Raw genomic sequence first — 23,418 nt, 5'->3', positions numbered from 1 at the left:
GAAGAAAACAAGCAGTACACAATTGTGGAATCAGGAAAAATTTCAGGATAAGGTAGCATCAGACTTGGGCATGGTTGACTAGGGTGAGTTGATGTTGCAGTTTAAATCTGAAGGGAGTCTGCTGGCAGAATCTCCTCTTCCTTGAGGGGCTTCAGCCTTTTTTCTTTTAAGGCCCTCACTGATTGGATGAGGGCCACTCACATTATGGACAGGAATTTGTTTTACTTAAAGTCTACTGATTTAAATGTCAGACTCATCTTAAAAATGCCTTTACAGCAACATCTAGACTAGTGTTTTCCCAAATAGCTGGGTACTGTGGCCTAACCAAGTTGACATATGAAATTAATCATCACAGAGTGGCAGTGGGAAATGATACTAGGAAAACCGGTAGGGACCAAATTGTAAAGGGTTTTGAATTCTGTTAAAATTGTCTTTAGTAAACTTCTTTGGAAAATTTGTCTTCTCAAAATGTTTTCTTTAGAAAATTGGGAATTGTTGAAGGCTTCTGAGCAAAGCAATGGTAGCATCTGATGAGTTTGGAAGGGTACTTGGCTGCAATGTGGAGGATGAGTTGGAGAGGGCAGAGACTGAAGATTAAACGATGGGTAAGGAAACTGACCCTCAAGAGAGACGATGTGAGGTACTGGGAGTAGACTTGAAAAGTATCCAACGCACAGAGTATAATGCAGGTAGCAGCAAGAGATCAGACTGAGCAGTAGGCAGAGGCCAGGTCATGGAGCACCTGGTAAGCCAGATTAAACAGCCTGGAGTTCATCCTGACGATAATGGGGGACCCACTGAAGAGTTGAAGTCAAGGGAGTAAACTGATTAAATCACTCTGACTGCTAGATGGGGGATAAGGGCAGGTAGACCAGCTAGTAACAGTTGTAGTAGTATGGGCAAAAGATGATGGTGGCTTGGACTAGGGTGAGAGTGGAACGGAAGAAAAGTAAACAAATTTAGAGTCACTGGAACTTGGCTAGTGATGGATTAGATCAGAGAAAGGTGAGAGACAGAGAAAACTTAAAGGTAACTCAGGTTTTGGGCCTGAGCAAGTAGGTTGATGACAGTGCCATTTGCTGACATGAGGAAAAACTAAAGGACAGTCAAGATTGGAGTGGAGCAAAATCAAGAGTTCTGATTAGGACATAAAAAGTTTCAGATGTTCAATAGACTTCTGAGTGGCAATATCAAGTAGGTAGTTGACAACATGATCCTGTGGCTCAGAGGAGAGATACAGATAGAAATTTGGAAATCATCAAGCAGAGGAGAACAGAAAGAAGGCCAGCGCAGTTGAAGGGTTTTGTGACTCTTGGGTAACAAAAGAGTGACCCAAGATAAAGTTGAAAAGGTAGGAGGGTCGGGCATGGTGGTGCATGCCTGTGGTCCCAGCTACTAGGAAGACTGAGGCAAGAGGATCACTTGAGCCCAAGAGTTCTGGACTGTAGAGCACTAAGCTAATGAGATGTCCACGTTAAGTTCAGCATCACTATGGTGACCTCTTGGGAGTGGGGGACCACGAGGTTGCCAAAGGAGGGGTGAACCAGCCCAGGTTGGAAACAGTAGATCAAAACTCCTGTGCTGATCAGTAGGTGGGATTGCACCTGTGAATAGCCTGTGTTGCCCACTCCAGCCTGGGCAACATAGTGACACCACATCTCTGCTAAAAAAATTTTTTTTTTTTTTTTTTTTTTTTTTTGAGACAGAGTCTGCTGTGACGTCCAGGCTGGAGTGCAATGGTGCGATCTTGGCTCACTACAACCTCTGCTTCCTGGGTTCAAGCCATTCTCGTGCCTCACCCTCCCAAGTAGCTGGGACTACAGGCATGCACCACCACACCCGGCTAATTTTTGTGTTTTTAGTAGAGATGGTGTTTCACCATATTGGCCAAGCTGGTCTCAAACTCCCAACCTCAAGTGATCTGCCCACCTTGGCTTCACAAAGTGCTGGGATTACAGGTGTGAGCCACCGCACCCAACCTAAAAAATATTTTAAAAGGAAAAAAAAAGGTGGGCAGAGCAGATCATATAGGACCTTGTAGCCTACAAGCATGCTGGAACCACTTCCTACTGGCTCAGGAAAACTGACTGTTAAATTTCAGGAAATTTGGGAGCTGGTTGACTTCACATTTGGCAGCCTGAAATCAGCCACAGTAGGGGTACTGACGCTGTTGAAATTGGTAGATGCTACAATTCAGCCCTTTTTCTTTATTTTCCCCCAGAGAACCAGTTGTTAAACTTTACCACCATATTAGTACTCTGGCTTGTAGGCTCCAGTAAGAAATTTAGATTTTATTCTAAGAGTGATGTAAAGTCATTAAAATGTTTTAAGCAGGTGAGTAAAAGGATCTGATTTTTAAAAATCACTGTACGTGGCCAGGCGCAGTGCCTCACGCCTGTAATCCCAGCACTTTGGGAGGCCGAGGCAGGTGGATCACATGAAGTCAGGAGTTCAAGACCAGCTGGGCAACATGGTGAAACCCCGTCTCTACTAAAATACAAAAAAATTAGCCGGGCGTGGTGGTGCATGCCTGTAGTCCCAGTGACTCAGGAGGCTGAGGCAGGAGAATCGCTTGAACCCGGGAGACAGAGGTTGCAATGAGCCGAGATTGCGCCACTGCACTCCAGCCTGGGTGACAGAGCAAGACTCCATCTCAAAAAAAAAAAAAATTAATTAATCACTGTACAAGAATGAACTCTCAGCAGGAGAAGGCAAGACTGCTAAGAAAACTGCTGCAACAATCCACATACACACTGGTGCCTTGGCAGTGCAGGCAGAGTTCAGTCAAGAAATTTGGAAGATTGTTAAGGTCCTAAGACTGGATATAGATGGGCCTTGATTTATCACAAGTTGATTATAATTGACCTGTTATGTAATTCGTGTTACTTAGTGTCTTTTTGTTTTAGCTGTGGGGAGCACTAGATTACAGAATGATTCCCTTGACTCATGACTCGGGGCTTTTTACAGTTCTTACCAGAAACTGGCAGATGATAAATCAATCATCTTATTTGGTAGCAAAATAAGGAGGTTACTTTCCTGCATGAACATAATTTCCTCTTTTCAGTATTTCAGTCTTACATTAGCAGGAGGAACTTGAAGGCTTGTGATTAGGCAGATTCTTTGTAAGGGAAAAGGAGGCTTAGTATCCCTTTGGTAACAGTTCTTTACTGAGAGGGTAATAAAGAAAGGAGGTTGAATCTGAACAATGCTAAAGGAAACACTTTAAAGTAAGACATCCAGCCATTTTGAAGACCCCTAGCCATTTTGCCTACTGTAAAATAGAACCATCTACAGTGTCTTGTGAAGAGAGAAATGAAATGAATTTTGATACTTGTCTTCTACAAAGATTCTACATTACATTGTATAAGTCTTGATCCACCATTTTTATAACTCATGCATAAAATTATGTGAAAATGCTTTAAAAATTCCAGCCCACTCTTATACTGAGCATTTTATGTACTCATTCAGCAAACCATTCATTGAGCACCGGTCATGTGTCAGCTGCTGGTTAAGGCACTAGAGATATGGAAATTAAAAAGACCCAGTCCTCACAGAGTTCACAGAACACTAGGAAAAAAGACATGTAAATTGGACATGATTACAGTACAATTGTGAAAGAGAACTCTTTGAAAGAGTTGTCTGTATTTATGTACCATCTCCACTCTTTCTCTTCCCATTCTCTCTCTTTTTTTTTTTTTTTTTTTTTTTTTTTTTTTGAGACAGAGTCTCACTCTGTCACCCAGGCTGGAATGCAGTGGCACAATCTCAGCTTACTGCAACCTCTGCCTCCCGGGTTCAAGCAATTCTCCTGCCTCAGCCTCCCAAGTAGCTGGGATTACAACCAGGCTGGGAGATTCAGCTTGTCCATTTCATATTCTGTTTCTCACAATCATCTGTGTTTGCTTGTCACTGCACCTTAAAGAGAAGGCATAACTCAAGTTTCACCCTTCACCTTGATAGAGAATTCTTTTTTTTTTTTCAGACAGGGTCTTGCTCTGTTGCCCAGGCTGGAGTGCCGTGGTACAATCTTGGCTCACTGCAGCCTCAACCTCCTGGGCTCAGTCTATCCTCCTACCTCAGGAGCTACTCCCTCCTGAGTAGCTGGGACTACAGGTACATGCCACCATGCCCGGCTAATTTTTTTTTCTTTTGTAGAGATGAGGTTTCATCATGTTGCCCAAGCTGGTCTTGAACTCTTGAGATCAAGCGATCTGCCAGCCTCAGCCTCCCAAAGTACTGGAATTATAGGCATGAGCCACCGCGCCCAGGCATTCTATATTTTTAAAGCATAGAATATGCTGATCCTTTGAGCTGGATTAATGAGGAAAGATATAACAATCATTAAAATAAAATAATTGTGAAATCACATTGATTTGCATGCCACCAACCTAAAATTCTAATAACCCAGGGCTTAGTAAGCAAATTAGTCATATTAATAGCATAATTATAGGGATATTTAAACTGTTAACCGAAAGAAGCTGCTTTTAAAGCCTGCTGAAGTACCTATTTATTACTAATAATGGCTAACATTATTGACACTTATAATGTTGCTGGCACTCTTCATTGTCTTATTTAATTTTTAGAGCAACTCTAAGAGCTAGGTATTATCACTCCCATTTTTGAAATAAGGAAATTGAAGCTCAGAGAAGTTAAGGAACTCACTGGGTGCGGTGGCTCACGCCTGTAATCCCAGCACCTTGGGAGGCCGAGTGGGTGGATCACTTGAGGTCAGGAGTTCGAGACCAGCTTGGCCAACATGGCAAAACCCTGTCTCTACTAAAAATACAAAAATTAGCCAGGTGTGGTGGCGCATGCCTGTAATTCCAGCTACTCAGGAGGCTGAGGCAGGAGAATCACTTGAACCCAGGAGGCAGAGGTTGCAGTGAGCCAAGATCATGCCACTGCACTCCAGCCTGGGTGACAGAGTAAGACCCTGTCTCCAAAAAAAAAAAAAAAAAGAAAAGTTAAGGAACTTGCTTAAGATCAAATAGCTAGTGAGTAGAGAGACAAGGGTTCCAATCCAGGTGTGTGTGATGCTAAAACCCACATGCAGAACATTCGTGCTCTACCTAGGCTTCCACAGATCACTCAACCATGCATGAAAGTAAGGCCTGAAAAGTGTCTCTACTAGGTTGCCCTTCATTAATCTAGTTCCAGTCATATATAATAAAATGGAGTGTCTTTCCAAAATTTCATAATTTAGATTTCACTCATTTAGGCTGATTCCCCGCCTTTACATACCCACTATACATACCCACTAGTTGGAATTAGTGGCCTTTTACTATATGCTGTATTGAATGTCCTTATAGTTGGGGATCATGAGAGAAGCTGAAGTCTAACTTGGACAAGATGATGACTGGCATTGCCAGGGTTGTGCAGCAACAGTAGTGGGGTGGGGTGTCCTGCAAGGGCATGAGTTAGGTGACTATCAGGTGTGGCATAAGTTGTAGTACAAAGCCTTGGAGCCTAGAGGCCAAGGTCACAGAGTCACCAGGAGGCAGGATCCTGGAGTGCAGATTGCAGTGGCCTAGTAGGCACAGCATCTGGCCTCTAGGCCTGCCTCTGCTACGCACCAGCTGGGGGCTTTGGTTAAGTTGCTCTGCTTCTCCAGGTCATAGGTTTTCATTTGTGAAACGAAAAATTGGAAGGGAAGATCTTAGGGTCCCTTTCAGATATGGATCTCTGGTTTAGGGATCTGCATTATCAGACCCTAAAGTAATCAAGGCCTTGGAGATCTAGTAATCAGAAGGAGAGCAAGAAAGAGCCAGCTTTCATGGTCAGGGGCAACAAAGAGGTGGCTCATGCCCGTAATCCCAGCACTTTGGGAGGCCGAGGCAGGAGGATCACCTGAGGTCAGGAGTTTGAGGACAGCCTGGCCAACATGGCGAAACCCCACCTCTACTAAAAGTACAAAAATTAGCTGGGTGTGGTGGCATGCACCTGCAGTCCCAGCTACTCGAGAGGCCGAGGCAGGAGAATTGCTTGAATCTGGGAGGCAGAGGTTGCAGTGAGCTGAGATCACATCACTGCTCTCTAGCCTGAGTGACAGAGTGGGACGCCATCTCAAAAAAAAAAAAAAAAAAAAAAAAAAAGTCCAGAAAGCCTGGTTTGAATCAGTAAAATCGAGTTTTCACACTGCTTCTCTGATTGTAATTCATTCTTCTACAGATTTTTAAGGAGGGTGAAAGAGAGAAAAGCTAAGTAAAATGTGGTCCTAGCCATCACAGGTCTCATAGTATCCTGAGGGAAAGAGACAGAAAACAACTAACAATGAAATGTGTTCATTACCTGCTGTATGACCTTGGTCAAATCACTTAACCTGTCCCTGAGCCTCAGTTTCCTCAACTGTAACAGACACATAAGCAGTCAATAAATGTCAGCAGCTATGTATCAGTAGTGGCAATAGTAATATGGACTACATGTGTGATATTTTGTACTATGCCATTATATCTTAGTAAAATAGAACCATCTGTCTTGTGAAGAGAGAACTGAAATGAATTTTGATATTTGTTTTCTGCAAATATCAGCTGCTGGTTAAGGCACTAGAGACATGGAAATTAAAAAGACCCAGTCCTCATAGAGTTCACAGAACACTATGACAAACAGACATGTAAATTGGACATGATTACAGTACAATTGGGAAAGAGGCCTCTTTGAAAGAGTTGTCTATATTCACCATCTCCAATCTTTCTCTTCCCATTCTTTTTTTTTTTTTTTGAGACAGAGTCTCATTTGCTTGCCCAGGCTGGAGTGCAGTGGTGTGATCTCGGCTCACTGCAACCTCCACCTCCCAGGTTCAAGCAATTCTCATGACTCAGCCTCCTGAGTAGCTGGGATTACAGGTGCCCACCACCATGCCCGGCTAATTTTTATATTTTTAGCAGAGACAGGCTTTCACCATATTGGCCAGGCTGGTCTTGAACTCCTAACCTCAGGTGATCTACTTGTCTTGGCCTCCCAAAGTGCTAGAATTACAGGCGTGAGCCACCGTGCCCGGCCCCATTCTCTCTTAAATTCATTCCAGTCAGACTTTTGCTCCACCACCCAATAAACTTCTCTTTTATTCTTTGAGACAGGGACTCACTCTATCGCCCAGGCTGGAGTACAGTGGCACAATCATGGCTCACTGCAGCCTCAACCTGCAGGCTCAAGCAACCCTCCCACCTCAGCCCCCCAAGTAACTGGGACTAGAGGTGTGCACCACCACACCCAGCTAATTTTTATATTTTGTGCAGAGATAGGGGTCCCACTATGTTGCCCAGGCTGGTCTTGAACTCCTGGGCTCAAGCAATCCTCCCACCATGGCCTCCCAAAGTGCTGGGATTGCACATGTGGGCCACTGCACCCAGCCAGAACTTCTCTATTTATGATAACTGGTGACCTCCATGTGTTTAGATCCAATGGTGACTTCTCAGTCTTCATCTTACTGGGCCCTCAGCAGCTCACCACTCCCTCCTCCTTGACATACCACCTTCACTCGGCTTCCTGGACACCACACTTTCCTTTTTCCTTCTTCACTGACTGCTCCTTCTCAATCTTCTTTTCTGGGCCTACTATTCCCTTGACCTCTAAATGTGGAAGTATCCCCAGGCTCAAACCCTAACTGATCTCATCTGGTCTCCTGGCTTTAAATACCATCTGTGTACTGATGACTCCCTAATTATGTCTCCAGCCCTGACCTCTTCCCTGAACTCCAGACTCCCCATCTCCATTTGAATGGCTAACAGGCATTGCACAGTTGAACTCCTGATGTTTTCACCCACCCTCAAAAAACAAACAAAAACAAAAAGCCAACCTGCTTCTCCCATAGCGTCCTCCATCTCAGTTCATGGCACTTCCATCTATCCCATCACTCAGGCCAGAAACTTTAGAGCCATCCTTGACTCTCCTCTCACACCCTCATCCAGTCCATCAGCCAATCCTGTTGACTTCACCTTCAGAATATATCGAGTCTGACCACTGCTCACCACTCCACCACTAGCATCCCAGTCCAAGCTACCATCATCTCTTGCCTAAATTACTCTAGTAATCTCCTAACTAGTCTCCATCCTACTTTTCCCTCCATCCTTGAGTCTTTTTCAACACAGCAGACAAAGTGATCATGGGAAAATATAAATTAGGTCATGCCATTCTTCTACTCATAACCGCCCCCCAGTGACCCGTCTTCTCAGTAAAAGCCAAAATGCTCACTGTGTGTGTGCCCTACCAGCCTTATACGACCTAGCCACCATTTACTTTTCTGAAGTCATATCCCATTACTCTCTATTTTGTTCATTCCATTACCACCACATTGGCCTCCTCATTGCCTCTGTAACACCCCAAACATGCTCCTGTCCCAGGGCCTTTGAAGATATCTGTACAACTTGCATCCTCACTTCCTTCAGATCTCCAAAAAGCCATCTTCTTGGTGAGGTTCTTCTCTGATTACCCTAATAAAAACTTTAGCATCCTCCAGACACTCCCTATGTTCCCCCTGCTTTTATTTTATCCAAAGCACTCACCTCCTCTTAGTATTTGGCATAATTTGCTTATTTATTTTCTTTCTTTGTCTACTCTTCCCCTTGCAATTAGAATTTCAGCTTTATGGCTGGGCGCGGTGGCTCAAGCCTGTAATCCCAGCACTTTGGGAGGCCGAGACAGGCGGATCATGAGGTCAGGAGATCGAGACCATCCTGGCGAACATGGTGAAACCCCGTCTCTACTGAAAAAATACAAAAAACTAGCCGGGCGAGGTGGCGGGCGCCTGTAGTCCCAGCTACTCGGGAGGCTGAGGCAGGAGAATGGCGTAAACCCAGGAGGCAGAGCTTGCAGTGAGCTGAGATCCGGCCACTGCACTCCAGCCTGGGCAACAGAGCGAGACTCCGTCTCAAAAAAAAAAAAAAAAAAAAAAGAATTTCAGCTTTATAGGAACAGGGACTTCTGTCTGTTTGGTTCACTAATGTATCCTGAGTGTCTGGCATATAGTAAGTATCAATAAATATGCAAATAAATAAATAGTCTTTAGAGGGGATAATGGGAGTATAAAAAAGAGCTAAGGAGTGCAGTCAGTATGATTGGGGTGAGTGATGCTTTTCATGCTGGAAAAGTTGTCATGAAGGTCCTTACATGTCATTCTAAGGAGCTTAGATTTTATCCTATAGGCAGTAAAAAGTCAGTAAAGGAGTCAGTGGTCTGAATTGGAATCTTAGAAATGTGTTCTGGCTGTAGTATGAAGAATGAGGCCGGGCATGGTGGCTCACGCCTGTAATCCCAGCACTTTGGGAGGCTGAGGCAGGTGGATCGCCTGAGGTCAGGAGTTCAAGACCAGCCTGCCCAACACAGGGAAACCCCGTCTCTACTAAAAAGACAAAAATTAGGCAGGTGTGATGGCATGCACCTGTAATCCCAGCTACTCAGGAGGCTGAGGCAGGAGAATCACTTGAACCCAGGAGGCAGAGGTTGCAGTGAGCTGAGATCATGTGACTACACTCCAGCCTGAACAACAGAGTGAGACTCCGTCTCAAAAAAAAAAAAAAAAAAGGAAGAAGAATGAATTGGAGGCTGGGTGTGGTGGCTTACACCTGTAATCCTAGCACTTTGGGAGGCCAAGGTGGGAGGATCATGTGAGCCCAGGAATTCGAGACCAGCCTGGGCAACATAGGGAAACCCTGTCTCTATAAAAAATACAAAAAGTAGCAAGGCATGGTGGTGCATGCCAGTAGTCCCAGCTACCAGGGAGGCTAAGGTGGGAGGATCACCTGAGCCCAGGAGTTTGAGGCTGCAGTAAGCCGTGATTGCACCATTGCACTCCAACCTGGGAAACAGAGCTCTGTCTCAAAAAAAAAAAAAAAAAAAAGAAAGAAAGAAAAAGAAAAGAAAAGACAAAGAAGAAAAAAGAAAAGAAAAGAATTGAAAAGGACAAGAGTGGGTCCAAGAGGCCAGTAACAGACTGCTGCAGTGATGCCCACATGAGATGGTGGTAGCCTGAATTATGGGAGTGCCAGTGGGGATGGAGAGGAGGAGCTGCATTTGAGAAATGCTCTATTTAGAAGACAAGATTGATAGGACTTGATGATTGCTTGGATAGAGCAGTAAGGGTGGGCAAAATGAAGGAATCTCAGGTTTCTGGTTTGGGGTAGCTTGTTAAACAGTTGGGCCGTTCATCACTGAGATAAGAAGTACAGAAGAAAGAATAAATCTGACACTGTCAAGGAGAAAGGCAACAATGGGTTCTAGGTGTGTCGAGTTTTGAGTACTTGTGTACTATCCAGGTAGAGCTGCCCAGTAGGCAGCTGGGTGCTTGGTTTTGGAGGTCAGTGGGAGGTCAGAGCCAAAGATAAAGATTTGGGAGCCATCTGCCTGTAGGAGGTGTTTAAAGCAAAAGCTATGGTAGAATTTCCTAGAAAAGGTATATAAATTGAGGAGGACCAAAAGAGTTGCTGGATATCAGTGCCAAATATTGCCCCCTAAAAAATCCAGTAATAATATAGCCAAAAAGAGCCACTGGATTTGGCAACCTGGAGGTCGACAATGGAATACATTTCATTTATTCAAATGTTTATTACATATCTTCTGTGTGTTAAGGATACTAAGGATACAGAAGTCAATAAAACAGACCAAAAAATCCCTCCTTACATGTAGCTGAAATTCTAGTTGCAGGGAAGGAGCAGATAAATAAAGGAAATAAATAAGTAAATTATTCCAAGTATTAAAAGGCAGTGAATGCTCTGAAGGTTAGATAAGCTGCCTAGGGTCACAGGGCCAAGTAAGTGAAGAAACTAGGACTCGAAATGAACCTGCTCGACTCCAGAGTTGTGCTCTTCTTACTGTTGTACCACACCTCCTCTCCCACATTGATAGTCTTGCTTCCATTGCCACAGAATGCCATATAGCCTCAAGTAAATGTTTCAGAAACAAATCAAAGTACATGCATAGCTTAATCTAAACTCAACACCATTTCTGAAAGCCAGGTATGAGGGGACATCCCCTTCATAGTGGACAGGTAGTACCAGTTTTATATGTAGATGGTATATTGAAAAGTCATTTTATCTGATCATAAAATTATTTTTCTAAGAGGATGGCTGGATGCAGTAGCTCATGCCTATAATCCTAGCACTTTGGGAGGCCGAGGCAGGCGGATCACTTGAGGCTGGGAGTTTCAGACCAGCCTGGTCAACATCGTGAAACTCCGTCTGTACTAAAAACATAAAAATTAGCCAGGTGTGGTGTTGTGCACCTGTAGTCCCAGATACTCGGGAGGCTGTGACAGGAGAATCACTTGAACCTGGGAGGTGGAGGCTGCAGTGAGCCGAGATCGTGCCACTGCACACCAGCCTGGGCAACAGAGTGAGATTCTGTCTCAAAAAAAACAATATTATTAAAGGATAAAACATTCCTTTCAGAGATGGAGCATTTTGGTAATAATAGGGTTCGGTCAGGATGGCTCTAAAGGTGGTGATGATATCCAAGGGGTGGCCAAAATGGTATAAAGGTGAGGATCACTGAAGCCAAAGGCCAGAAACTGGTCATGGGCTGGGTTATCTTTATAGATGCCAAAGTTACCTAAGATGATGGTGAGGCTAGGAGAGGGTGAGCCACCAGGTGTCACAGTCTTCAATGAATGTGGGAGAGTGGCCAGATTAGTAGATAATAGCAGGCCAAGGAGTACGGTTCAGTGACATCAGCCCCAGCTAAGTGCTTCTGTCATGAGAGTGAAGGAGGAAGGGTTTGGGAACAGCAACAGACAGCGAGAAGAATGCCACCATCGCTCTGCTCCCCACCCTGTCACATCTATGAGGTGGAGAAATGAACAGCCTCCACTTGGGAGCTCCACAGGGTAAGGACCAGTAAAGACAAGGAAACAGAAGAAGACTTTAAAAAGGCTAAGGGCATGGGATTATGTTTATCATGTCCAGAAGGCATAGGTTGGGAGGGAATGTAAGTATGAAATTGAATCTGTTCCAAATGTCTGTTTCCATCCAGGCAAAATAAACCACAAATATATGGACAGGGTATCATGATTGTATTGCATGTTAATATCCATTCTAAGCCCACAGAACAAGAAGAACCCCACAGCAGCCATTCTTTGCCATCATCTTGGCCAGGAGCCCAGCATCCAGAGTGTAGACTTGAGACCCTGGCTCCTTCTGCTAGGACATTTATTTCCTAGTGTTTCAATCACCTCATCCCAGCTTCTGTTCCCTGCCAGGCTCAGAGCCCCTACCTCCCACACAGTGGAGGAGTAGATGTCCATTTCTCAGGAGCAGTGGACTGCTTCCGGCAGATAGTGAAGGCCCAGGGGATCCTGGGGCTCTGGAATGGATTGACAGCCAATTTACTGAAGGTGAGAAAAGCCACCAGTCTCCGCTGCTCCTCTGCCTCTTCCAACTCTACCCTCTTTTTTTGTCACCCCCAACCCCCACCACAGTTTGCTTGGAAAACCCCCTCTAGCACTAAGGGGTAGCACAAGGCCCGTGAATGCACTCTGTCTGTCAGCCCTGTAGAGAAGGGAACCTGTGCAGTGGTGGAGTATCTTATACCCCATTCCAGAGGAGCTGAGCATTTAGTGCAGAGATACCTAATATGGAGGTTCATGGGCCCCTAAGGGGAACCTAACCACTCATCCTAAAATTCTGTGCAAAAATATATGTGTATATGCATATGTGCATCATATTCCCAAAGAACTCCATGACAAAAAAAAAAAAAAAGGTTAAGCACTCTGGGCTAACCTTGCACTAGCTGGCATGTAAATGATTCCAGTCAAGGTCAGCATATAGTGACAGGCAGTATCAGATAGTCTGCGTGCATATGACCCAGATCCAGCGCCTCCCAGGCAGGTCATGCCCTTCAATCCCTGTCATTCCTCTCCCAACCCACACTGAACCAGCTTTCCTTTTGCCATCTTCCCTGATTCCAGAAAGAGTTGCCATTTGTGTTGCCACCACCATTATCTCACTTTACAAGATAATTTACTCTGATCCAAGTTGACTGCAGACACATTGATGTTTTCTTTTTAAGAATTTAACTTGATCTTCATTTTCGGTTTTAACAGATAGCTCCGTATTTTGGAATTATGTTTAGCACCTTTGAGTTCTGCAAGAGAATCTGTCTTTATCAAAATGGTTACATTCTGTCTCCACTGAGCTATAAATTGACCCCAGGAGTCGATCAGAGTCTGCAGCCACAGGAATTACGAGAATTAAAGAAGTTCTTCAAAACGAGAAAACTGAAGTCTAAAAAACCAACTCTATAAAATGGAATGGAACTAGAAGTGCACCAACTGACAGCGTGTTGCAATCACAGATAAATGTAGCCTCATAACTGTACACCTGAGGAGGGATGAAAAGCTACTGTTATCTGCTGCTCTGGGAAATGAGACGATTTGGCCATGCACCACCTCAAATCTCCAAACTGATGTCCCTGTGAACACCTGCACCATAAGAAGGTTTCCCAACAAGAGTGTATCATGATAGCATTCCATGAGATTTTATAACCAGAGTCTAGCAGTGATAAAATGTACAATTTACGCTCTGAATAGAAACATGACACCAAAGAAAGGGCATTGCCATGACATCTCAAAGCAACAGGTAATTGAAGTGACTGAGTGGATACCACGTTGTGAGGTCAGCCACTGGGTCACTTGTAGTCAATGCAAAGCTTGCACAAACCAATGTCAGCCTAGTTTCACTCAGTTTGACCAGAGACTTCCCAATACAGTCTGTTATTGTTTTGTTTTTAGAGATAGGGTCTTGCTCTGTCACCCAGGCTGGAGTACAATGACACAATCATAGCTCACTGCAGCCTCGAACTCCTGGGCTCATGACATCCTCCTGCTTCAGCCTCCCGAGAGTTGGGACCATAGGTGCACACCACCACACCTAGCTAATTTTATTTTTTTTTGGTGGGGGGGTGGGGGGGTCTTGCTATGTTGCCCAGACTGGTCTTGAACGCCTGGGCTCATGCAATCCTCCTGCCTTGGCCTCCCAAAGCCCTAGGATTACAGGTGTGAGCCACTGCACCCTGCCCCAGTACAATCTTTCTTGAACTCAAATTTTTGCTGACTTCTGAGTACACACACCACAGTGTAAATTACGCCTTATCAGAAACTAAATGGAAATAGTGAACATTTAAAAGCTATCACCATTGATAGTGAACATTTAAAAGCTATCACCATTGTAGTAGAGTCATCCTTATTTTTTGAAATTTGAAGCATCCCAGGCTTATAAATCTTGTGTTTCACAAAGACAGTTTATACCATGACTGCTTAATTATCCCCCCGAAGAACTTCTGATTGAAGTTATGTACAGTTCAGTGGCCTAAATTCCCTGCCTTTTTAACTTGCTTTGCAAGCCTACCCTGAAAATAAATTATTTAGTCAAGTTATTCTCAAAGATGTCCCAGTTGCCTAGAAAGGATCAAATGGAACATTTGACACACATACCCAAAAAAATGTAGCTGACTATAAACACTTTAACCTAGTCATCGGTATCAAACTTCCTAAAAATCAAATTTCAGGATTGTTCCACCTTAGAAATTCTGTGTAAAGTTTAAATAACTATATTTTTCAAATAGCACCTATCTATGCACTTAAAAATGCATTAATATCCAACATTAAATTGTTAATTTATACACACACATACACTCCTACACAGAGATTTTCAGTATGTTGCAAGTATTTTTTCTGATTAAATGTATTTTCCAAAGAAAAAACGATGTATTGGTCATTTATTGCTAGTCTGAGTTATAAAACTATGGTCAAATACATACTGGCCAAATCTGTAAACTCTCAGAGCCTTATCCTATTTAAGTATACCAAAATAATTCACTTTTCCAACTGCTGCGGCATTCTGTTTTATGGAGAATGGCAGTTAACACACACACATGGAAATCTCATCTGTAGCTCAATCTGTTAGAGTTTGGAGGGTGGCAGATTCTTTACCCAGAGTGAACAGTTCATGTTTATTACTCTTTATTTTCCTTGAAACAGACAACTTTTCAAACAGTTATGAAAGCTGCAAAAATATTTTTTCCTTTTTTTTAACTAACTCTAAAATCCTAACCTCACATTATTTCATGATAATATCTTGTGTATTCTTCCACAAGTACTTTTTTTTTTTTTTGAAAAAAAAATTGTCACCCAGGCTGGAGTCCAATGGCATGATCTCAGCTCACTGCAACCTCCTCCCAGGTTCGAGAAATTCTCCAGCTTCAGCCTCCCAAGTAGCTGGGATTACAGGCACCCGCCACCATGCCTGGCTAATTTTTGTATTTTTAGTAGAAACGGGGTTTCACCATGTTGGCCAGGCTGGTCACGAACTCCTTACCTTAGGTGATCTGCCCACGTTGGCCTCCCAAAGTGCTGGGATTACAGGTGTGAGCCACGGCACCCCGCCCTTCCACAAGTATTATTAAATAGATAGCTAAGCTATTGCAGTTGTCATGCACAGAAATGTTTTCTGAGCTGCAGTTTTGATTTTTTCTTCATTAAATTAAGTGGAGAAAATAATATTCCTGATTTTTCTAATATCAGAAGAACTCTAAAACTTTTGTTCTGTTTCTAAAATAAACTACCAGCTAATTTCATTTTCTTGGGAGTATGAAAAGAGAGTTCTGCCTTTCTGCTTTGTGGCTGACAGTGAGCACCACACTGAACTAAGTACTTGAGAAGGATTATAAAGATGTGTGATGTAATATTGACTCAGGAGGAATTTATGGTCTTAAGGAACAAAACATACCTACATATATGAAATGACTGATTACAAAGCAAATACAAGCAAAGGCATGATAATGTAGTATCAACTGTTCATAAGATTGCCAAGGAGCTCTATACAAACTTAGTGAATAAAAAACTAAAGGGATCATCACATGGGAGAGAGACTAGTGATCAACAGGGATTTGGGGAGGTTGTGAGTCTTTGTTTTTTTTTTTAAACAGAGTCTTATTTTGTCACCCAGCCTGGAGTGCAGAGATGCAATCTTGGCTTACTGCAACCTCCACCTCCCAGTTCAAGTGATTCTAATGCCTCAGCCTCCTGAGTGGCTGGGACTATAGGCGCCTGCCACCATGCCCGGCTAATGTTTGTATTTTCTTGGTAGAGACGGGGTTTCACCATGTTGGCCAGACTGGTCTTGAACTCGTGACCTCAGGTGATCTACCTGCCTCAGCCTCCCAAAGTGCTGGGATTACAGGCATGGCCTACCGCACTCAACCATGAGTCTTGAGCTAAGTTTTGAAAGAAGTTAAGGGATATGTATTGGTCACGAGTAGGAAGACATTGCAGGTTAAAGGCAGGGCATATGCAGTGTCACAGAGATGGAAGCAAGCAAAAGTGGGTCAGAGCAAGAAGAGTAGCTTTGTGCATTTATTCAATAACTGTTAGATACTACAGACACAGTGGCACAAAAGGCAGATAAGGTCCTTGCCCTCAAGGAGCTTATATTCTAGTGAGAGTGGCAGTCAATAAACAAGTAAACTAATCAATAATTTAGGTAATCATGGACTGTAATGTTATGAGGGTGCTTATATACAGGGTGCTTTATTAGAGAATTATGTGGAGGTAAGGGGAATATTTTATTTTTGGTTTTTGTTTTGTTTTGTTTGAGACAGGGTCTCGCTCTGTCACCTAGGCTGGAGTGCAGTGGCGCGATTTCAGCTCACTGCAACCTCTGCCTCCCCGGCTGAAGCCACAGGGGAATATTTTAAATCACGGAGCCAGAGAAGGCTACTCTGACAGGTGACATTTGAGATGAGACCTGAAGGATGAGAATGAGCCAACTATGCAAAGAACTAGGGAGGGCTGGTCAAAGTGCAGTGGTGTTTACAAGTAATTGACCACAACCAGCTACAGATTTCTTTGTTCTTCCTACTCCCACTGCTTCACTTGACTTGCCCTACAAAAAAGAAAAAAAAAAAAAAAAAGGGCCGGCGCGGTGATTCACGCCTGTAATCCCAGCACTTTGGGAGGCCAAGGCAGGCGGATCCCTTGAGGTCAGAAATCCCTTGAGGTCAGACACCAGCCTGGCCAACATGGTGTAACCCCATCTCTACTAAAAACACAAAACTTAGCCAGGTGTGGTAGCACACGCCTGTAATCCCAGCTACTCAGGAGGCTGAGGCAGGAGAATCCCTTGAACCCAGGAGGTGGAGGTTGCAGTGAGCCAAGATCGCACCACTGCACTCCAGCCTGGGTGACAGAGCGAGACTCTGTCTCAAAAAAAAAAAAAGAAAGAAAGAAAAGAAAAGAAAAAAGAAAAAAAAAAAAGAACAAACGAGGGAGAAGAGCATTCCGGGCAGAGGGAAGAACAAGTGCAGAAGTGTGGCAGTGGGAAAGCCTTTGTGAACAGAAAGGAGGCAAGGGTAGCCAGAGTGTGGTGAGAGAGTGGGATGACATGAGATTGGGAGAGAGAGAGCCAGATCTTATGTGGCCACGTGGGCCAGAACAAGAAGTCAAATTTTATTCTAAATGCTGTGGGGAGGCATTAAAGGTTTTTAAGCAGAAAAGCGACATAATCTAACTTTGATTTTTTAAAAGATTACTCAGTTGCTGTGTGGAGCATGGATTGGAGGGAAGCAAGGCTGTGAGTTAGAAGACCAGTTAAGAAGCAATTTCGGAAGTCCAAGCAAGAAAGGATGGCGTGGACTAGAATGGTGGCAATAAAGATGGAGAGGAATGAATGAGTTCAAGATGTCTTTTGGAGGTGGACTCAGCATGATTTGCTGAGGGATTGAATGTAGGGAGTTAAAGAAAGGAGTCAAGGGTGGCACCTAGGTTTTTGGTTTTTGTTTTCATGAGACAGGACATCACTCTGCTCCCCCAGGATGGAGTGCAGTGGCGCAGTGGCGCAATCTCGGCTCACTGCAACCTCCACCTCCCAGGTTCAAGCAATCCTCCCACCTTAGCCTCCCGAGTAGCTGGGATTATAGGCATGCACCACCATGCCTGGCTAATTTTTGTATTTTTTGTAGACATGGGATTTCACCATGTTGCCCAGGCTGGTCTCGAACTTCTGAGCTCAAGTGATCAAGGCCTGCCTCGGCCTCCCAAAGTGCTGGGATTACAGATGTGAGCCACTGAGCCTGGCTGGTTTTTGCCTTTTGACTTGAGAATAGGTAGATGATCTTGCCATTTGCTGATGTGAGGAAGACTGAGGAGGGGCAGAGTTTTGGTGGGGAGGAATTAAAAGTTCTGTTTTGGACATGTTAAATTCAAAATGCCCATGAGACATGCAAGTAGAGAAGTCAAGTAGACAGTGGGCTGGAGCACATGCTGTCTGTGTAATTGTCCAAACCAGTCGTGGTAAGCAGAATAATGGCCCCCACCAAAGATGTCCACACCTTAACCCCCAGAACCTGTGAATATGTTACCTTTCATGACAAAAGAGACTTTGCAGATGTGATTACTGTTACAGACATTGCAATGGAGGGATTCTCCTGCATTCGTTGGGTGGGCCCCATCTAATCACAATCCTTAAAATCACATGTGGGGCCAGGCACGGTGGCTCACGGCTATAATCTCAGCACTTTGGGCGGCTAAGGCAGGCGGATCATTCGAGGTCAGGGGTTTGAGACCAGCCTGGCCAACATGGTGAAACCCTGCCTCTACTAAAAATACAAAAATTAGCCAGATATAGTGGCACACACCTGTAATCCCAGCTACTCAGGAGGCTGAGGCAGGAGCATTGCTTGAACCTGGTAGGTGGAGGTTGCACTGAGCCAAGATCACACCACTGCAATCCAGCCTGGGCAACAGAGCGAGACTTTGTCTCAAAAAAAAAAAAAAAAAAACCACAAGTGGAAGAGGAAGACAGAAGAATGGATCAGGGAGATGCAAGGATGGAAGAAGAGGCAGGAGAAATGAGGCCTGAGAAGAACTGGACTCGCCATTGCTGGCTTTGAAGACAAAGGTTTCAGGGTGCCAAGAAATGGGTATGGCCTCTAGAAGCTGAGCATGACCCTCAGCTGACAGCCAGCAAGGAAACAAAGGACTTCAGCCCTACAGTCACAATGAACTGAACTCAGCCAAGAACCTGAATGAGCAAGCTAACGGATTCGCCTCTGGAGCCTCCAGAGAGGCATGCAGGCCTGTCCACACTTCAATTTTGGCCCAGTGAGACCCACGTCAGACTTGTGACTACAGAACTACAAGCTAATAAATTTGTATTGTTCAAGCCAATGCATTTGTGGTAATCTGTTATAGCAGCCATAGGAAACTAGTATATCGAACATTATTGATAATTATTTCAGGATAATAGGGACAAGTCTAGAGTGTGGGGAAGAGTGATGACTGGAGATAGGAATTTGGGTGTCATCAGCAGATAGATGGCAAGGGACTGAGTAAGAGCAGCAAAGGAGTGGATGGGAAGAAACTTCTGGGGGAGTGGGAAGCAACAAAAACTGACACTGAGGATGGTGGCTAAAGAAAGGCCTCAAGATGTGACTTGAGGCCAGGCACGGTGGCTCATGCCTATAATCCCCACGCTTTGGGAGGCCGAGGTGGGTGAATCTCTTGAGGTCAGGAGTTCGAGACCAGCCTGGCCAATATGGTGAAACCCCATCTCTACAAAAATACAAAAATTACCTGGGTGTGGTGGCAGGCACATGTAATCCCAGATACTCGGGAGGGTGAGGCAGGAGAATTGCTTCAGCCCGGGAGGCGGAGGTTGCCGTGAGTTGAGCTCACACCACTGCACTCCAGCCTGGGCAACAGAGCAAGACTCTATCTCAAAAAAAAAAAAAAAAAAAAAAGATGCGACTTGAACCGGGCATGCTGACTTGAAGCCCTAATACATTCTATTGTGATGCAGGTGCCCCTAATCTAATCACAAAGACAATGAGAAGGAAAAAAACAAGTATAACAACAATAGAAGACTGGAGAAGGGATAGACACGGGGAAAGTCGTATACTAGCAGAAAGCAAAAAAAAATTATTCAGGCCGGGCGCGGTGGCTCAAGCCTGTAATCCCAGCACTTTGGGAGGCCGAGACGGGCGGATCACAAGGTCAGGAGATCGAGACCATCCTGGTTAACATGGTGAAACCCCGTCTCTACTAAAAAATACAAAAAACTAGCCGGGCGAGGTGGCGGGCGCCTGTAGTCCCAGCTACTCGGGAGGCGGAGGCAGGAGAATGGCGTGAACCCGGGAGGCGGAGCTTGCAGTGAGCTGAGAGCCGGCCACTGCACTCCAGCCTGGGCGGCAGAGCGAGACTCCGTCTCAAAAAAAAAAAAAAAAAAAAAAAAATTATTCAGTCATTTGCATCTCTCCCTTTTGTTGTCACTGCTAGCAAAATATGAAAGTAATATCCAAACTAATTGATATAATATTCAGGTCCATTTGACAGCTGTTACTTAGGAACTGTCTAAAATATTCCAATGGGGCCAGGCACAGTGGCTCAGGCCTGTAATCTCAGCACTTGGGAGGCCAAGGTGGGAGGACTGCTTGAGCCCAAGGAGTTCAAGACAAGCTTGGGCAACACAGGGAGACCCTGTCTCTACAAAAAAATTTAAAAATTAGCCAGGGGTGGTGGCAGGCACCTGTGGTCCCAGCTAATCAAGAGGCTGAGGTGGGAGGGTCACTTGAGCCCAGGAGGTCAAGGTTGCAGTGACAGTGAGCCATGATCACGCCACTGCACTCCAGCCTGGGCGACAGAGTGAAACCCTATCTCAAAAATAAATATAAATAAATAAATAAAATATTACAATAGAATGATGGAAACGAGGGGGGTGTGTTTGACATACAGCAAAGCACATACAGCTAGAGTAGTCATCAGAAGATAAATATCACATATTAGATCCTGAAACAAATATTTTTGCTCACATTTCTAAAAGGAAACTTGAAATAAAATTTTGTGTGCTCATTATGTTTACTTTGGAATTAGAAGAAATTATACATCTTTATCAAAGATGAATCTGTGCTCCATTTTCAATAAGCTCACCTGGGGATCCTGATTGTTATGCCAAGGTGCCTGATTTTATATATATCAAATTACATTTAATTATATAGACACAACATGTAATTTTCCCCATAAAGTTATTTAGTCTTATTCAGACTAAAGTTGGAGATCCATAAAGCAAAATGTGTATGTGCAGGGGGTGTTTTGTGTAAATTTAGGGGTATACGTACAATTTTGTTATATGAATATAATGCTTAGTGGAGAGGTCTCGTCTTCGTGTAACCATCACCTGAATAATGTACATTTTACTCTGCACAAGTTTAGAAGATAGTCACAGCTTATAAAATTTATTAAAATATATAAATATTTCTAAGTTAAATTTTTCTGAGTTAAATTATTTCTATGCAATTGGGCCACATGCAGTGGCTCACGCCTGTAATCCCAGCACTTTGGGAGGCCGAGGCTGGTGGATCACTTGAGGTCAGGAGTTCAAGACGAGCCCGGCCAAGATGGTGAAACCCCATCTCTACTAAAAATACAAAAATTAGCCAGGTGTGGTGGTGTGCACCTGTAATCCCAGCTACTTGGGAGGCTGAGGCAGGAGAATTGCTTGAACCCGGGAAGCAGAGGTTGCAGTGAGCCAAAATCACGCCACTGCACTCCAGCTTGGGCAACAGAGCAAGACTGTCTAAAAAAAATTATTTATATACAATTGCATTTAAATGGTAACTAACCACCCCCATTGGGCAATATAGGGAGACCCTGTCTCTACAAAAAATTTAAAAATTAGCCAGGGGTGGTGGCAGGCACCTGTGGTCCCAGCTAATTGAGAGGCTGAGGTGGGAGGGTCACTTGAGCCCAGGAGGTCAAGGTTGCAGTGACTGATGTGGAGGAACTGGAACTCTCGTATCCTGCTGTTGAGAATGTAAAATGGTACAATCACTCTGGAAAAAACTTGGGCAGGTCCTCAAATCGTTCAACATAGAGTTACCACGTGACCCAACCATTCCACTTCTAGGTGACAACTCCAGAAATAAAACCATATGTCCACACAGAAACTTATATAGGAAAGTTTATAGCAGTGTAATTCATAATAGGCAAAAAGTGGAAATTAGCCAATGTCCATCAAATGATGAATAAACAAAATGTGGGCCAGGCATGGTGGCTCATGCCTGTAATCCCAGCACTTTGGGAGGCCAAGGCGGGTGGATCACCTGAGGTCCAGCAGTTCAAGACCAGCCTGACCAACATTGTGAAAACCTGTCTCTACTAAAAACACAAAAATTAGCCAGGCGTGGTGGCGCATGCCTGTAATCCCAGCTACTTGGGCAGCTGAGGCAGGAGAATCGCTTGAACTCAGGAGGCGGAGTTTGCAGTGAGCCAAGATCATGCCATTGCACTCCAGCCTGGGCAACAAGAGTTAAACTCCATCTCAAAAAAAAAAAAAAGGGGGCATATCTGCACAATGGAATACTACTTAGCAACAGAAAGTAAATAACTATTGATACACACAACATGAATGAATCTCAAAAAGTAACATGCAAAGTGAGAGAAGCTAGATCCCAGAAAGAAGAGTACATAATATATGATCTCATTTATACAAAATTCTAGGAAATGCAAAATTCTAGGAAACTAATCTATAGTGACAGAAAGCATATCAAAGGTTGCTTGGGGATGGAGAGATTACAAAGGGGCACAATAAAATTTTATGTGGTAATGGATATGTTCGTGATCTTGTGGTGATGGCTTAACACGTGTATACATGTGAAAAAACTTGGCAAATTGTGCTCTATAAATATGTACAGTCTTATTGTCTGACGATTACATCTCAATAAGACTGTTGTTTTAAGCAGTCACCCATGGGCTGGAATCCACCGACTGTTGTTTTGTTTTGTTTTGTTTTGTTTTGTCTCACTCTGCCACCCATGCTGTAGTGCAGCAGTGCAATCATGGCCCATTGCAACCTCCACCTCCCTGGCTCAGGTGACCCTCCTGCCTCAGACTCCCGAGTAGCTTCGACTATAGGCATGTGCCACCACGCCCAGTTAACTGTTTAATTTTTTCATAGAGATGGGGTTTCACCATGTTGCCCTGGCTGGTCTCAAACTCCTGGGCTCAAGCGATCCTCCCGCTTTAGCCTCCCAAAGTGCTGGGATTACAGGTTTGAGCCACTATGCCCAGCTGTATTTTTCTTAAAATTAATAAAATCTAACACATATTAAGTGATGTTCTATGCATATATTATCTCATTTGCATGTGCCTACAGTCCTCTGAGGTATAGGTACTACTATCATTCTCATTTTACACCTGAAGAAATTGCGTTTGGAGAGGTAAAGCAATTTACCCAAGACCTGACAGCTAGCAAGTGGCAGAGCCAGAATTTAAACTTAAGCAACCTGGTTGCAGGGCCTACCCTCTTAACCACTGGGCTAAATTACCTTTCTCTTCTTATTTGCCCCAGATTCCCAGACCCAGATGCTCAAATCCACACAATCTTATAGACACAAAAGGATAGAGCCATAGAATCTTAGAATTGGAAAGGATGTAGAACT

The 23,418-nt window shown here is 44.0% G+C and overlaps 1 protein-coding gene across 1 annotated transcript in view; it reads left to right on the top strand.

The window, feature by feature from the left end:
- Nucleotides 1-14,704, top strand: part of SLC25A43 (solute carrier family 25 member 43) — a 48,908-nt gene extending 34,204 nt beyond the window's left edge. Inside the window, exons 4-5 of the mRNA XM_008019417.3 lie at nucleotides 12,188-12,322; nucleotides 13,031-14,704. Of these exons, the coding sequence (XP_008017608.1) occupies nucleotides 12,188-12,322; nucleotides 13,031-13,231 (336 nt within the window). The 3' untranslated portion in view covers nucleotides 13,232-14,704. The remainder of the gene's footprint in view (nucleotides 1-12,187; nucleotides 12,323-13,030) is intronic.
- The last annotated feature ends 8,714 nt before the right edge of the window (nucleotides 14,705-23,418 follow it).

The sequence above is a fragment of the Chlorocebus sabaeus genome, chromosome X (genome assembly GCF_047675955.1).
Source record: "Chlorocebus sabaeus isolate Y175 chromosome X, mChlSab1.0.hap1, whole genome shotgun sequence".
NCBI classification, from domain to species: domain Eukaryota; kingdom Metazoa; phylum Chordata; class Mammalia; order Primates; family Cercopithecidae; genus Chlorocebus; species Chlorocebus sabaeus.
The sequence above is the reverse complement of the archived record's forward strand: the minus strand, read 5'-3'. Positions and strand labels throughout refer to the sequence as shown.